This window comes from Gallus gallus, chromosome 3 (assembly GCF_016699485.2).
Source record: "Gallus gallus isolate bGalGal1 chromosome 3, bGalGal1.mat.broiler.GRCg7b, whole genome shotgun sequence".
Lineage (NCBI taxonomy): Eukaryota > Metazoa > Chordata > Aves > Galliformes > Phasianidae > Gallus > Gallus gallus.
In genome coordinates this window covers 28,897,398-28,915,202 of record NC_052534.1, presented here as the reverse complement: position 1 = coordinate 28,915,202, position 17,805 = coordinate 28,897,398, and the positions used below count along the sequence as shown (strand labels likewise).

The following is a 17,805-nucleotide window of genomic DNA, read 5'->3' as shown; positions in this document are numbered from 1 at the left end:
TGAATTTGGTTTCATTTCAAGTCATAAAACTCCTGCTTTGACACTTGTGTTCCCACAGAGCATCATCCCCCCACCAAATTCACACCCTAACAGTCTGGTTTTCTTGGGAACTGGGGCAAAAATCATGACAATCAAGGTTGCTAACACATCCCTGATCCCTTGCCTGCAGCAGATGCTGTGTTGGCTGCACTGCAGCAGTAGCTATTTACCAACTTGAAAGTCAAAAGCAATCCTTTAGCAAGCCCTGTAAGAATCTCATGCTGTATAAGACTAATAGGTAATAAACACAACTGAGAAGAGGGGTAAAAACAAGGCATGGGTCTGCCATGAAAAGGCAAGACTGAGTTCTCGCTTCAGCATGTCTATGAGGGGTGCTGGGAAGAGGCAAGAATCCTTCTCACCATCATTTGCATACAATATGGCAGCCTGAAAATTGACCATGGGGAGTGTGGGTGAGATGTGTGCTGCAGCAGGGCTTCTTCCCACCCACACATTGCTCCCCCTTGTTCCTCAGGAACAGAGGAATAAAAGAGGAAGATTAATAGAGAAAATAAAGCCAAGGCCCACTGCAAAGCTAGGCAGGGTACGAGGAGGAGGCCTGTAGTCTGCTTGCTGGTCAGAAGCATATACTCTGTGGGATTTTTCTTGAAACAGAAAGAAGCCAAAGTCCAATGAACGCTGTGCTTTGCCCAAGCCATTATTCCTAGATAATACGGTATTAATAACATTACCAGGGAAAGCTTGAAGCTAAAGTTTAAAAACAAACACACAGAAAACTCCATGCTGGAAGGCACAAGGTGTAAAACATAAACATAAGGCAACTCTTCCAGATCAAGCTGTAGGGCAGAGGCTCTCCTCTGCCTTTCAGATCTTTGCATAATCATCAAGAGAGATTCAACAGGCTGTTCTGAACTTTCATCTAGCTTCAGGAAATTGTTCTAAAGAGACTGCGGTAGCATTCTCTTGTGTAAAAGAGCTCCAAGCAGCAGCTCTCTGCCTGCTATGCCACCGTCTTCACCTTCCAGAATTAAAGGCGTGAGTTCTGAATTTCCATGAACTAAAGGTTGCTAGTATCACATTGCACCACACATTATAAAGACCTATGATATGTGTTCAAATTCATATTTTTTCTAAGTGTCACCTGGTCTGTGATCGTATCTATTAAGCTATTACGTTCAGAGGAACCCGCAGCCAGCCACAGACAGTAAGAATAGGCACATAGCAGATACAGGTTTATCCTGTTTTCCTACCTCTTACTACCCTATCTCCTTGAAATTACTAACTCTCTACTAAAGTACTGGAAGTTGCCTATGAGCTCTAGCCTGCTGGGATCTGATAGAAATGTTATCAAGTACACATCAGATTATGTTATGTCCTACCGTGGGCATCATGAGAGAATCCCCACCTCCCTCTCTTTGGTTGTTACAGGCATCAGCCACCAGCCTGGCACCTCTTCTTCCTCTGCTATTTCTTCTCTGCTCAGTGAGCTCTTCTGAGGATAGGGGGAAAATGCAGAGGTTGGTTACCCTTACTCAAATCATGACAGCATCCACCTTTCTCTCCTGTACTTATGCATCTCCCAGCTTTCCTAGCTCCCATCTCACTCCTTTCACCCAGTTGCCCAAAAGCTAATGTTCAGTCTTTACTCCCTCAGGCTGAGGTTGGCCCAGTTTCTGCAGGTATCTCCATCTCTATCATGTGTATCACTGAGTCACATTTTGCGACACATTAAGGTAAAAGGTTATCTATTTTCTAAGGCATTTTAAGGCAACTGCTGCAGCTGAAACACCGTAAATACCTATAGAACTGCAGAATATAAACAGTTGCTAGAATCCTCGTGAAAATTCATTAACTGCCACTCAGATATCTCAATGGCTCTGGGATGAGATGCAGACAGCAGTCGCTCCTTCTTTATCATAGTACTGATCAATGCAAACACTTCCTGTCTCAGTATATCTTCTGTGAAAATAAAGAGCCTTCTGAAAAACAGTGCCATAGAATAAACTTTCCCTACCTTCTTCAATAGCTGCCCAAAATGCTTGCTGTATTATATTTTGCTGAGCTGTATCTGTATCAAATTGCAGACTAGATGCTGCTGAAGTGGTCACCAATATTACTTGCTTTATCGGCTCCTTACACCTTCAAGCTCTTTGGAACAGCACCAGTCTTATCTGTGAGGTGCATTACAAATACAGAGATGTGTAAAAAGAAACTTCATTTCTTGACTGCCATTCACCCCACGTCAGAGAAGGTAAATGTTAAAATTTTTATTGCAAAATATTAAAATAAATTACATTTTAAAAGACTTAGCAAATATTTACATACAGTGTGATTCCAGTGACAATCAGCAACAAAGAACAGACAGGCATATTATGGAGTGATAAAGAAAGAACTATACAAACTTCAAAAGCCATATGAAAGACAAGCTTATTTTTTTAAAACACAAATCCATCACAAGTGGAATGAATCTCACGAGGCACAAAAATTACAAGTCTACAACAGAATTCTTGGTTTTCTGTTCAGGTCAACTGACTTGTATATTGCTTTTTGCTCTCCTCATCAGCAATGCTTGTCTGTTTCTACTTTACTCTCTCAGTTCAACTGGAGAAAAATATCTCACAGTATACAACTGTGTCACCATGGATCTGTTATCAATCTATGGTTTTATTTCTGTATGTTTTCTGAAATCCATTGCCAGCAACAGATTCAAAAAGCATTAGTTCAGGAAAAAAGTAACACACCACTTCTTGCATTTCCTTAGCAATTTCGTACCAGTGTCATCAGATATGTCAGATTCCTGTCGTGAGATTTGTATCTGAAAAAGCCGCCCTCCTGCTAAAAACAGGCTTCAATAGCATAGGACAAAAGCAAGAAGTGACACATTGATGGCGTGAAGGATGAAGTCACCTGGTCTATAATATTAAAAAGGACCTTTTTAGGAACAAACTTTTGTTGTCATGTTTCCAGATTTTATTTATTAATGAATTGGCTTATCTTGGTAAAATTAGCAAGTTACTGTTGGGGAAGTAGACTCATGCCTCACACGATGCAACTGAGAATACAGTCTACTTGTAGGCAATAACCAGAAAGAAGAGTTTGCACTTCCATTCCATTTATTTTCTATATTGCTTTTAAATGTTTTGTTTTTTTAAATAAACTCCTCTTTCCAGCAAGAGATCTGCCTCACCTATAAGAAGTAATTAAATTGCATTAAGAGATCAGCTAACATCACTACTAGTTAGTCAAATGAAATCTTATGTGGCATCCAAAGAAAATGTTTCCAGATTGACCAGATAAAATAACTACAAAACTATATGGAGTAGCACTGGGGAGTTCATTCAAATTAACCAGAGGCACTTGAGAGGCTGAACAACTTAAAATCCAGCCTGGACACTCCTCTACATCACTTTTCTCAAGACATGGAAGACAGGCAGACAAAAAGCTGTCTGGCATTGCACTTCAGTACTTCTGTGATGGCACCATAATTTTAAAAACCCTGGGAAATGGTTCAAATTTTTGGAGAGAGCCAGCATGAAAGCTGTGTGCCAAACAAAACCCTCCAAAACACTGAAAATAAGCAGGGCTTAACAAGACCAATTGTGTTGGCCCCTGTGTAAAAACAATTTGCCTTTCTCCCAGTAGTAGGACTGCATTAAGGCACGTGATGGGATGTCTTGAGAACAGTTTTGTGAGGTGTGATCATGTTTCCCCAAAAAAGTGGGAATTTTGTTCTTTTTAAAATAAATTTAAACCATTACTTTAAATCCCACTATACACACACACTCACAGTCTACGTTGACTACACTTGGAAAGGCCAAAGAGCCACATCTAACTTGATAATATGAAACAGATACCAACCATTCTCAGCTCTGGCACACAAGTGCAGCACTTTGCAACAGAGAATGGAGAGTCTGTGTTCCAGTGTGCAACATCCCTCCCAGACAAAGCCCAGCCAAATATCTGGGTTGTATTATTTCTGTATTAAACAGAAATTTATTCACTTTCTTGAAATGAAGATCAAACCTTGACTATGCTTTTCCATTTCATACAATTTCAGCAAGGTTATTCTCTCCTTACTGTCGTGAGCTTACTAATTGTTGCTAAAACTTCGATCTTTGCATCAGTAATGGAAGACAAATTGGAGAACAAAAAAGCTATATGGAGTGCTTTCTCATTTTCTCAAAAGAAAAAAAAAAGAAAAGAAAAGGAAAGAAAATGAGAAAAAAGGCTAGACTTGCTGCTGTACCAGGTATGCCTTCTTATCTCACATTTCTTACAGCTACAAGGTACAGCTGTCAACCACGCTCCTTCAGATATAAAAGAAGTTGAAGGAGGGCTTGGAGTCATTTAAAAACAATGCAGAGGTGTGTATGTGGTGGGGGAGTCAATTAGAATTAAATCAGAATCTTCTTTATAGCACAAGTCAAATTCATCCAGCCACTCCTGTTCCAAATGGCAATAACATAACACAGTTGGATTTGAAATTACAATCTCCCTTCACCAATCAAATACACATTAACAACTGACTCCAATTACACCAATTCCACATTTTTGTCAGTAAGACAGTTCACTCTGTATTTGAGAAATCTCATATACATGGAAGATTCTGAAAAGAAAAGAATTAAGACAGTCCCTTGTTTCACAGTCATGACTTCTAAACTTCTTGTCAACAGGATATCCAGAGTGCCAGTTTCCAAAGGACAGTCCAGCAATTGAAGCTGCAGCCAATATCTGCAGTTATTAGAAAAGTCTAATAATTAAAGATCAGCACTGCAAGATTCTGTAAGCTCTTCTTACAAAGCTAGCAAGTCTGCCAGCATTACACTGAAAATGAGAATGAGACAACCTCTAACTGTTCACTGAACTTTGAAAACTTTAGGACATACAGCAATGACATAAATACAGTGAAATATACAGAACAACAGAACTAGACATATTAAGGTTCAAAGGCCTTGGCTATTTTCTGTTCCAAGTATATCAGATATAACCATAGCCAGTTCTTTTTGCCAGCACATAATCAAGAACCACGATTGTGAGACCTGTCAGGGTTAATGCATGGTACAGAAAAAGAAAGAAAAATAAAAACCATAGTATAATTTTCTTTGTAGCCAAAATAATTTGGGCTTAAACATTATTAAAAGAGAGAACTCCTTCTCAATTAGAAGCCCATTTCCAACCCAAATACTTTCAGGAGTTTAGAGCCAAAGTCCCTTTTAAAAAGTGACTTAAGTCCTTAAATCACTTGATCATATCACAGTTTTGCACAAGATTTGACATTGTTCAGCATTCTTGAAAGTAGGATAGAATAACCATTGCATATGCACATAGGTCAAGCTTTAAAACAAATTAAATAAGCAAATTATAATCAACTGTTTCAAAAATCATCTCTCATTCAAGTCTAGTCTGAAGTACCAAGGCTGGGAGGAACACCAAATAACAATACTGACTAACACACTGCACACATCAGCAGTAGTGCTACAAGTCTATTCTGACAGGCATTAGGGCGTTTGGAGAATATCTATGTCTCCAAAGGCAATTTGTTACCCTCAGATGAACAGCATCACTAAAACTTCAACTGCACATAGATACTGTACAAAGTTCATTCAAGTATTTTCTCTAGGAAATGGACAGTGGAAGGACACTTTCAACATTAAAAAGTTGCATTTTGTTTGTGCTCCTACATGCTTTGATCAGTAGGTCCTCCAGTCTCCTTACTCTTCAACAGTTCTGGGGCTGAGTTGCAGTTTAGCAGCCCAACTGGTAAGCTTCATCCCAGATATTTCTTCCTTGTTAGAGAGCTCCTTCTCAATCCATTCCATGGAATTTTAAATATTAATATTTTATTCACAAAATTACAATTTGGCAAGCACAGACATATTCTAGACAGATGTTTTAAAGCTTCCTCCTCAGTCTGCCAGCACACCTCAGCTCAGATCTGTTTGTCTCTAGTGTTCCATTTAAAGTTTCTCATCAAGAACCACTTGTGGTTTCGCCATTTTTTTTTGTGGTAACAATGAGTAGCTTTTTTAAAAAGCAAATCTCTTGGTTCCATTTCTGATCAAAGCGTTACTTAAAACCAGGTTTTCAGAGGTGAAGGGCTAGTGGAGTAACCGAGCACATTTGATGCCTGAAACAATCTCTCTGCAACTGTGTAGTTATACTCCCAAACTAATTCCTCAATGAAATGCATAAACGCAGAGCAGGTCCAGTGTATTAACTAGTCTTTTTTTGTCTACTTTGTTTGAGAACCATAACATTCCAAGAAGGAGTAGGACTCCTAATTCAACTGGTATTTTACAAGTCTTTTCAGATAAACATAGCGTATGGGCTCATAAACCAACTTAAGACAGGGAAAAAGACACTAGAGGTTATTAGTTTGGGACTTGCTTTTGCTTTCAAAGAGATAGGAGAAGCTGCAAAAACATGCTTTTCTCCTTGCTCTGTTAATTTCTTTGATATGCATTGATCATTCTCAGAAAACCACTACCAAGCTCACTTCACGTTGCAGCCTTCACATTGCTTACTGTATTATATTCATTCATCAGTTGTTCATAAGGCACAGAAAGTTCTAGCTCATTGTTGGTAAAGGTAGATTCATCAGACGATGAGAATTTTACTAGGTTTTTTGCAGTGTCAGGTTCCTCTACAGTATTATCATCCATAGAGGATTTTGAAGTTTCCTCATCATCTGAAATATCTTCCTCTTCATCATCATCCTCATTTACAAATGTTATATTGGCATTCTCAAATATTAAGGGTCGATAGTCTCTGGAATCCCATACTTCACCTTCTTCTTCACTTATCCTGTCTAGCTGGTTTACAAACATGGTTCCTTCAATAGGACTGTCTCCAATACGTTTATCATGCAGATGTCTCAAAACATGATCATTTTGAATGTCCAGGGAAGACTCATCATACTCAAATGCCTCTGACTTTGTGTAAGTCACCTGAGCATCTTTAATGGCATTCTGCATATTTTGTTTGGTATTTTCTACTTTAATCATCTTGTCGTTGTTTGTCTTCAGGGCCTTCTTTCCAATTTGCTTAATCAGATCATTGTAGGTCTCTTCCTTTTTTGAAAGGAAGCTGAAAATGTTCACATCCTTTGAGGCACCCATTTGAAGGGGTTTCTTAGACCGAGGATGGCTGTCAAATGACTCTTTTCTTTTTTTTCTCCGTTTCTTGATTGCTTTGTGGACTTCTACAAACATACTGACCTTCCAGTTGACAAAAAGTGAAAGCCAGGCTAGTCCCAGATAGATCCACAACTCCACAAAGTATCTGTAAAGGGCATGATAGTTTGCATCTGGATTTACACCTATAAAGAATTAAACAAGAATATTAGAAGTGGATTTGCATCTCAGTTATTACCCTGAGAACTGCTCCATTCCACTCTAGCAGAACCTAGTTCTTTAAACACTGCTTTGAAAGGTGGTAAGCAGGGATCTGAAACCCTCTGACAAAGTTGATTCTAGGTCTTCCACTTCTTAGCTGCATGTATTATGATCACTGGACTATAATGTCAAATGGCAGCACATACTCCTCATGTTTGGAAAATTATAAGTATTCCCCCAGATATTAAAATATACAGATATAGGTACTTTGCTTGAGAAAAGTATTAGCCTCAGAATTCCACTTCCCAAGGACCACCTCCAAAGCCCAAGACAGTGCAGTAGACAGGTTTTAGGAAGTAGACATAATTATGTTCAGCATTTCCTGTTTGACTAGTTCTAGACAGCTGCCCAGAGATTATCACTTAACACTGATGTGCCCCCTTTAAAGGTGCTTAACTATTGTAGTAGATGGGAAAGCTCCATGCCTGAAATAAGAATCTTGGGAAGCTGAGAGGCCTACAAACTCCAGAGCCTGGCTCCAGACTGAGTCCAATAAAGGCTTTATGTATCTAAGCCAAGATGGAAGACCCAGTTGGAGCAGTACTTAGTTTTTATTGAATCTTTTATTCAGAAAAAAAAATGTTCTGAAAAGCTTTTTAGAATTTGAGTTTAGAAGCAGAGTTGCCACACTGTGCACGTAGTGAAACAGTACATGAAATACAGTTACTTACCAGCAACAAAATCTCCAAATCCTATGGTAGTGATAGTAATGAACGAGTAATAGAGACCTTCAATGTAATCCCATCCTTCAGTCACCATAAAGACGAAAGGAGGAATAACCAGATGGACCAAGACACCCCAAACAATGAAAATAGCTGTGCATGTAATTTGTGCTTTCCTCTGTAAAGAAAGAGGGAAAAGTCATGGAAACAAATCTAATTTTCCATTCATGGCACTGAGCATCATACAACAGTACCAGCCATTTCAGATTTTGTGCTAAAAGTTTATAAGCCATCACTAAAGGTCACCCACTGCTGTGAACACAACTATGTCCTACAACAGTGCATATAGAAGATCAGAACTGTTTGTGCTGCTTGTCTCCTATTTACACTTCCTACCATTTGCCACTCATTTAACCTCTGCACAAAGCCTGCTTCACAAAGCTGGGTACATACATTCACTTCACCATCACACTCAGTACTTTCTCAGGTGCTAAACCTAGCAAATTCTAGCTGTTTCTGAAACTAAGGCCTAAACCAATCCCACCCTCCTCCAGAAGCTCAGTTTTTGCATTCCTTCCCATTTCTGTGCAGTTATTAGAAATAAAACTCATCTAACATGGAAAAAAAAGAAAAAAACAGTAATTGAGAACAAAATGTTTTTCAGTTGGTTCAATAAAATGCTCATGCTAGCATAAAAAACAAAGGTAGAAGCAAAGCAGGACAGCTTATTTCCATGCTACAGGAGCTTGCAAGGAACGTTTGTGAAACTAAAGCCTCATCCACATCGATTCTATAGGTTTCTCGTGTAGGGAAATGCATGTCTTCATAGAAGTTATAGTACTTATATTTAATATTAAATGTTTCTGCAAGATATCATTTACTAAAAGTTCTGGCAGAATTAACATATAGGATCTAGCCCTCTTCAATTATTTCTACACAACAACATTTGGGAAATTCATATTTGTAACGGTGTCAGCATCACCACAAGAACAGGTAAATTAAGAAGCGTAAGCTTGATTTGTGCATCAAAAATAAACAGCAGGAAGATAAACAAGCAGAGGATCTTACCAGGCTTACTCCTCTTTTTGTCAGAAACTGGCCTAGCCTCTTGGCACGTCCTCCAAAGAACTTCCCCAGAGCACTGATCCATGTCAAGCACAGAGGAACTCCAAAGAGCCCATAAAATATGCAAAAGAGACGCCCAGAGGGTGTCTTTGGAGAAACATTTCCGTAACCTGAAAGAGATAAGTATGTGCACAGTCTGTTCTTGTCGCAGAGAATTCAAGGCAATTCTACCTATACATTAAACAACACTGCGTGGGCTCCTGCTGTATCAGATGCTCCTTACTTCATAATCTATAAGAACATTAGTCTACTCCAGCTGCTGATTTTCTGAATTTGGATGCCTTCCAACATTACTCCAGAAAATGTGTATTCCATTAGAGCAGGCTGAGAGAAGTACTACATTTTAAGTGCTCCCTGGATAGCATGCATCTTTTTCTTGACAACATGAGATAAACATGAGAAAAAACTCATCCCAAAACCTCTAATAAGATTTCCCAACCTTAAGCAGCACTTAAGGTTGAGTTTGAATCAACATTATGAAATGAAATTCATCCTGAAGTAAGCTTTCATATGAAAGATCCATTTTGCACATTTACATTGTGGCTTGGTGTCTTCCCAAGGTAAGAGTTTTAAGTGAGAGGTGTGTTGTGACACTGCAAAGTAGTTCAACTGAATTTTGTTCAAACTCAGGCTCTAAAATCAGGAACCTAGTTTACAAACTTCTGCCAGACTTTTCTTGTTTAGGTGTGCTCCTGACTTCAGCGTTGCGTCATAAGTTAAGTTATAAGCTGGGTATGAGAACTTCAAGTAATGAATTAAAACAGTACTATATAGAACCAAGTAGTAAGACTTCCATTTACATGAACCTCCAGACTTCTCTTTCTGGTTCATTTGCATTCCTGGATTTTTTTATTATTATTATTTCTTTTAACATTGTAGGTGTTGGCAGGGTACAGCAATAACTTCTAGCAAAAAAAAATTTCTGTAGAAGCAGATGGCAGATGATTTTCAGCTCTGAAAATCTGTATGTCAAATGCAGAGGATTTTATAAGCACAAGACACACTCCTTGTTCCTAGCTTCCTTTAAGAAGTGGATTAAAAACAGTCTAGATTGTTCTGAAAGAAAAGAATATTGCTAATTCAGAAGCATGTGAAGATTCATGTGAGCAACAGGATAGTTACACAAAAATCTTAGATGTATGTGCTTTGAGTTCATAGAAAGCTTTATAATGGTTTTGTTTAGGAATTTTCTGATTTGTTACTTTAAACATGAATAAATGAAACTGGAATGATGCTAGTCAACCCCAACAGCTCTCGAATCTTTCTTATTAGAGAGACTACTCATGGCTACAGAAAAAGCACAAGTGCCAAGAAACATTTTTCTTCTACAAACCTGCCTATGAACACATGTACTCTATACAATTCCAGCCATATCAAGTTTATTCAGAGACTAGCTTGACACAGAAATGGAAGAATATGAACACACTGGAGTATAAGGAAAACAGTTAGGAAAGTTGATACTTACCGATTGTAGTGATTACAGTAGCAGCAAAGATCACAGCATTAGGCCAGTTCCAGTTGTTGAAAGTGTTGTTCCCAGTGATGGCAACTCCCTGATCAGCAGCATTTGATACAACCTGAAAAACAAACAAACAATAATCAACTCTTTACAGTCATTCTTGGGAAATCGTGGCAGCCTGAAGCAGAAATGTATCTGTCCCTCAGAGGTTTTTTCCCTTCATTTGTACTTGAAGAATGATCACATAAGTCCTTGGTTTTTTTTTGTGAAGGCCAGCCCAGTATATTTACTAACTATAATCCTATGTAATATTAAAAATTAGCTTCAGCTAGCAAGATGTAATACTATGACATTTAAATATGGGCTTTAACTAGAGATTAGCTCTAGTTTAACCCAAATGGATCTCTTCCAGAAACTCAACAATCCTCCAGACTGATCTGGCATTTAACATTTAGCATAGTCCCTGAATTTGGCTTAATATTCAAGACATCTTCAGAACTACTACCCTTTTCAAAACTGTTACCTAAGTTCCATGAGACTTGGGTATGAACATCATGTGATAGAATCCTTCACAAAGACTGTGTAATTAATGCTATCTCATCTGCTGTCCTTGGCAAAGTCAGACCATCTATAAGTCAATGTAAAACTGCATTTTTCAGTGAAGAAAGACAAATTAACACTTTTCCAAAGTATTTCATGCAAGAGCATTCTGTCTTCGAATTCAGCCCTTTTTCATCTCATCTTTGTACCTACAAAGCATTTGTTTACAATGTTTTGGGGAAGAAAGTGATGTTATTGGCATTTTCACAGGTTTAGCAGGGGTGGTTTTTTGACATGCGTTCATGTCTTCAGGTGCTGAAAAATTATTAACTGCCTTTGCCTTTTCTAAGAAGGGACTTGGAAGACGTAGCCTCCCTTGGCTTTCTAGGACTTGACTATACAAAATTCTCTGATACAAGAACCTGATGATTTAGTACAGAAACTCAAAACTTAAATCAATATCTCACATCATTTGGATTTAGGCATTCTTGCTCCCTGAACTGAGAACATCAGTTTATCACACTCTCTTGAAAAATCCCAGGTTATTTACATCTTCCCTCTGCCACGCTGTGCTGCTGTTAAAGCCCTCCCAGGTTGCTCTGCTTTTTTCCCTTCAGTGTAAACCAAGGTGGCCAAACCAGTACTCTAAGGTTACATCCATGTACAGAGAGGTAAAAAAGCTCGAACAGCTGATTTAGAATATTATTCCACTTCTCATCTCTCTCCTTTGATAAGCATTGAACACAGAAACTTTCTTAAGCTAAATACCTTTTAACATAACAGGTGAGATTTGCCTTAAACTGGTAAGAATTTATACAGGTATGTACAAACAACCCTTCCTTTATTTGCCCCTTACTTCCTTCCTACTTGATTAAGATCTAATCTTGGACCCAGAAGAGACTCAACACAAAGTTCAATTGCTACTAGAAACATACACAAGTTAACACAGGTTTTAATTATTCTTGAGACTTATTACATTTCACCACTCCTCTACTGTAATAAAAATGCCCTCAAAGTGAACATACTGTACACATACAAAATGCAAACAATTTAATTAAAAATGCACTTTCAACATACAAGCTATTATAGAAGATAAAAGGATGAGCATTGAAGGTGAATGAAGGTACAGAATTGGACCTTTCTGCTAGTAAACCGAAGGTGTATGTAAGGCTGCCTGCAGTCTTTCCGTAGCCAGCAGGCTCTGGACAGAAAAGGATGCAGAAAGAATTCTCACTTATGAAATCATTCATCATAAGAAAGCAGTGCTGAAGAAATAGTCCTAAAACAGACTTGTTTGAGAGCAGAAAAAGTGAGCCACCCTCTTCCAAAAATATTTGAGTCAGCTACTAGAGATCAAAAGAATTCAGCTAGCAGAGACTAAAGTAGCTTCATTAATTCCTGGGGTTTGCAAACGAATTACCTGAAAGTCCCCAAAAAACATTCAAAACACCAGATAGACCTATCAAAAGAGGCCTTGACGTCTTCCACTATCCAGCAGAACTCCAAAATATGTTATATCAAACACAATTTCTCCAGTTACTTTCTATGCTATTAGTTCACTTGGATTTTATTATTGTTTTCTCACAGAGCAATTGACCTCATAAGAGACACACTGAGGTATCTGTTTCCATTGTCACTGGACCATTATCTCATTGTGTTACTCCACCTTCAGATCATGAGCTCAGTTTCCAACTACGTATGTACAGCTACTTTAAGATCTGCCGGTGCTTAAGGTCTAGAATTGTGAAGAGGGCTCAGTCTCAAGGGAAAAAGCTGCTGGAATGATAAGCTGCCCTTCACATCCAGCCTGTAAGCATTTTGGGACAGAGATGGCCAGCTATCTGAGCTCTATGAACACTTCACATTTTTACAGACTCCCTAATGATCAAGTTGACTCACGACTTTCCAGGGATTAGCAATCAAAGTTAGAGAAGTCTACAGCTGCGTTGTGATTCCCAAAACAGAATGCGCAGCAACTCTGGTCGTGGGTTTTATTTTGTTTAAAGAAAACAAACAAACAAAAAAATAAACCAGAAAACTTCTGTGCTGGTAAAGCCTTTGCAAAGGAGGATCTGAAACGTGCAATGAAGTGTAAAGACACAACTCCAATAAACAAACCAGAATTTATAAGGAGACTGATCATCCATCAACCTCCAAGAAGTCCATTCAAATGCCAGGTGATACCAATGGAGAGGCTTGAATTTTCAGAAGTATGAGTGACATTCACAGTATACATAGACAAAATAATTTGTCACGATTACCTCCAGCACCTGAAAACAAATAGGTAAAGTGGTACAAGTAGTTGTATGGACATTTTTCATGGCTTGCAAAATAAAGAAAGGGCTTTGGATCTCTCAAAAATAGATGAATACATCCATGCCAAGCAAAATGTATATCCTTTCCACTTGTCCCCTGTGGTTTTTGCAGTTATGTAGCTTCAGCTATAAAGTTACAGTAGCAGTCAGCTGTTTAGAGTAATCAGATTTTATGCAATCAAAACATATTTAATTGTTAATGCTTATCTTTGCAATAACAATAATAAAAAATGAGTCAAGACAGATCTATATTACAAGATCTAGCTGATGTAGATAATATTGTTTTAGGATTACATGTAAATAGAGAAAAGAAGTGCTCTCTGTCATTCCTTTTCAAGAAAAAAGGAAACATTTGTGTGTGGTCACAGCTAGATTGACAGAACTTCCTTGGACTCCTTGCTTAGACAGACAATACAGTCATCATGGACAGAAACGTCCTGCTCTGTTGGCATGTTGCACTTGGACACATGCTTGCATATTAAAAGCAGCAGAAGCTATTTCAAGAGCAAAGCCTGAATTTGTAAGTAATTTACAGCTAGATCAAAATTAGTATGTTAAGAGCCAAACCAGGAATATGCCCCAACTGGCAGCTATCGCTTCTTATCTATAGCTCTAGTTCATGGCTCCAGTTTTTCAGCAACCAGCAAAGATTTTTTAAATTATTGTTTTAAAACAAAAAATGTCACAACCTGTTATTTTAAGCTACGTTAGTTAAAGAAGTGGGGAAAAGAAAGAAGAAAAAAGGAAATAGATTTAATCCAACTGCCTCCACTTCCCTCCTCCCCCATCCTGATGTATCCTGATTGAATGGAGGATGTTGCACATCAGAGAAAATAGTTTCCTTAGTAAAGTGTCTTGGCAGCAAGAGGTTTGGGTAAGGAAAGGGAAAGTGAAGCCAACTATGCAACTAATGGTTTTACCAACGTGTACAATTCAGAGCAGCATTTTTCCTCAGTCATTTTTCATGTCTGGATATATACAAGTAATGATTTATGAAAATTTTCAGTTCAAGTTCTCCAAAATCTTCATATTAACCTATTAATGACATGGCAGAGCTGCAGAAAGATCAGAGAAGAATCATGAGGTTAAGCAACCAGATCTAAGTACCACAAATGGCAGCTATTCTGATCTTTAGGAGGGCTGTTGTGTACAGTGAAATCAAAGCTCATCAATTCTGGAAGACAGAAGAAATCCTTTGAGGGAACCAAAGCGCATTGTCCAGAATACAAAGCAGCAGCACTGTGTTTGGACAGGAATATTTCTGCCAGCTATTCGGCATTTGGCGCATTCTGTATGTAACCCACTCAGATCAGGTGTATGCAGCAAATTACAGCTGTAAATGTTCCCCCCTAGAGAATAGCTTTAAGTCACCAGAAAAGCACGGACTTCTGGCTTCTGCCATCCATTTATTCCACCCCTACCAATACTGTAATGACAGGCTTATCTTGATAGCTCACTTGAACTAGTTCCCAGCAGACCAAAACAAGCTGGCACATGACCAGGGCCAACATATAGGTCCACGTGAACAAGCCTTTCAGGCTGCCTTAGCCACTTGACAGTCTTTCAGGACTATGCTCACCAGTAGGGCTTGGGATGGTTGACCTTTCATTTCCTTCTCAGCATTATCTGCATCTGCAGTATGAATTTTATGTTTGTCAGGACAAGAACCATGCCAGATGTGAAAAGAAGACTTTTAGCTGAGCCCTGGATTTCCTACTTCACTTCTGTGGGGAATGGTTTGCGACCTTTTTTGTAGAAAGAAAAATAAGACAAGTGAACCATATTGTCTCGATCTAACAGGCAACACCCTTGTGTCTTGCTAACCTGTGAAAGTTTTACTGTCCTTTACTGACCTATGCAGAGAGTAGAGTTAGAAGGTGCAGGATATGAGTCAGCAGCACCTGCATCAGAAAAGGATGGTGAGAATGAATCAAACAAGAAGAATTCCATGTTTATTAAAGAGAACATCAGATAACTACACAAGCCCAAGTCTGGATGAACTGAGCATATACATGTGAATCCTCAGTTAATTCAACTGCTGTGCATGGCACTTCTTCCTACTAAGAGTTGCCAGGTTCTCTGATCTCATGCAAATCATAGCATTTGCGTAGTCTATTTTAATGAATGTAAGACTCAAACAGCAAGTTTTAGCAACAGTCATCTATCATAAAACAAAAATTGAAATTTGGTCAAGAAATCAGAAGTAGTAATTGAGAAATAATGTCAGCTTACTTCTAGAAGAATGAAAACCACAACTCTGACATTTGGTGTTGACAGATGTAAATAATAAACCTAAGCAGCCACGTACATTAACATTACCTGAAAACTAAAGAGATCAATACTGACACACAGGATTCCTTCCTTATTGTTTTTGTTCTAGCTGAATTCATAGCCAAAATCAAACCCTGGAAAGCAAGTGTTAGTCCCAGTGTTTACATTCCTATGTAGAGCAACTACAAATAGCATGAGACACAGTTTTGCCCCTTGCTGTCATAAACTGCCTTTAAAAATGCTTTATTAAGTGTTACTGCAAGTAAAAACTTTTTTTTTTTTCATTTTTAAATCAACAGTTAATCTTATAATACAGTTCCCATCAAATGGCAAACTTCTGAAACTTACAACTTGGGAAAAAAAAATCCTGGCAAAATATGAGTTTACATACTTCTGTGGAGGGTTTTCTTTCCAGCAATGCCAAAATTTAATCCCAAACAAGATAGGGTTTTCACACTCTACTGGCACAGCATAACAATGCTATATTCTCAATTTTCCATAAACTATAAGCGCTCCTTAGCTCTTCTTACCCACTTCAATATATCAGTGGATTTTTTTTTTTTTTAACTTTTATAATTGCCTTGTTATTTACATTTACTAAAGGTGAATTTAAATGATCCACTGATATCTTAGCATACAAAACAGAAAGGTACACATATAGGTCAAATGTACTGTAGATACCACATTTTAGCCAAAATGATTGTAAAACAAGAGCAAATTTGCTCCTTGAAAAAAGTTTAACTAATCTTGTTGATTCTTCATTTACACAGGTAGCTCCTCAGTGTTTCGTGCTATTAATGCAACAGTGCTTCCCAATGTACATATTAATTGCAGATCCAAGACACTCTACAGTTGTTATTTCTTTCCCTTCATTATGCTTAACTTTGGTCTGTCAGCAACTTGGACTTCCATCTAAGCATATATTTTCTTACCTAATAGAGCCTCCAGCACACGCCACTTTGTACAGTGCTGTCCCTACTTCTAAGCCTGATATTTAAAGAACGCATGTAAATACATGCCTGGTCTTCATTTTGCATAGTTTTGTTACGTAACAAAACAGCAAAATGAACGGTGTTTGCGTCTGTTCATTTAGAATACAACACACCCAGAGGGCCCTCTTGATTTACTAATGAGTTTGTTTTGTCATAACTCTTTACTGATTTTCTTGAAGAAATAAATGCATACTGGGGAAACTCCTGTTTCTGGAGCTTTGTGTGCCTAATTGCTTTTTGTTTTGTTTTTAATCAGACTTGCTGATTATTTTATTAGATGGAAAAAGAACAGAGTGGGCTATATTGTCATGAGCTGGACTTTGAAATCAGACAAATTCCAACGAGAGTAATTAAGTTCACGTCACAAAGTTGGCCACAGATTAGAGTAGTTGATTCCCTTACATTTACTGATTAGCCAAGTAAGCAGAACAGGCTGTCCAGTGAGAGCACTTGAAGACTGTGGTGCTCAACGCAGTTAAGAATACAAGATAATACAAAACAGAAATGGTCTTTAGAAGAGGGAAAATACTCTCATCTATGGGACTGCATTGCTATAGGGAAACCCTGTGTATGTCCTCCAGAGACATGACTGGACTTGAAGACCAGAAAGCACTCCAATCTAATTACATATTTTTTCTCTTAGAAAATATTGCTATTCATTGTAGTTCTCAGGAAGCTTAACGTGAGGTTTATTTAGGTGTTCAGAACTGAGGAAGAATACAGAAATATCTCAAAGCAAACCAAGGTTGCTGAACAAAGTACATTAAGATGACTATGAGAAAGAGACAGTTCATTGGATAAGCCAATTTATTCCTATTTGCACCTGAAATTACAATGGGTTATCTGTTCTTTTTAAAATTCACAATACCCAGTCCCAGAATAACTTGTATGCATAGAAAGGATTTAAAAATGAACATTCTTGCTACTGATAGAACAGCACTGCATACAGACTGGGAATTTTCAACAATATAGGGTGTGGAGTTTTTCAAAAGCGCCTGTCCTTGTATGCAACACAATCATAAATAAAGCTTAAGAGATAATAATGTT

General features: G+C 38.1%; 1 protein-coding gene across 4 annotated transcripts in view; it reads right to left on the bottom strand.

Moving 5' to 3' along the window:
* Positions 1-2,252: 2,252 nt before the first annotated feature.
* The window catches only part of KCNK5 (potassium two pore domain channel subfamily K member 5), a 33,452-nt gene continuing 17,899 nt past the window's right edge, over positions 2,253-17,805 (bottom strand). For all 4 annotated transcript variants that reach the window (XM_419478.8, XM_015283798.3, XM_046939075.1 and 1 more), the window contains 4 exons: positions 10,647-10,758; positions 9,125-9,291; positions 8,066-8,234; positions 2,253-7,318 (listed from right to left, as the gene is read on the bottom strand). In XM_419478.8, coding sequence (XP_419478.2) covers positions 6,498-7,318; positions 8,066-8,234; positions 9,125-9,291; positions 10,647-10,758 — 1,269 coding nt within the window. In that variant the 3' untranslated portion in view covers positions 2,253-6,497. The remainder of the gene's footprint in view (positions 7,319-8,065; positions 8,235-9,124; positions 9,292-10,646; positions 10,759-17,805) is intronic.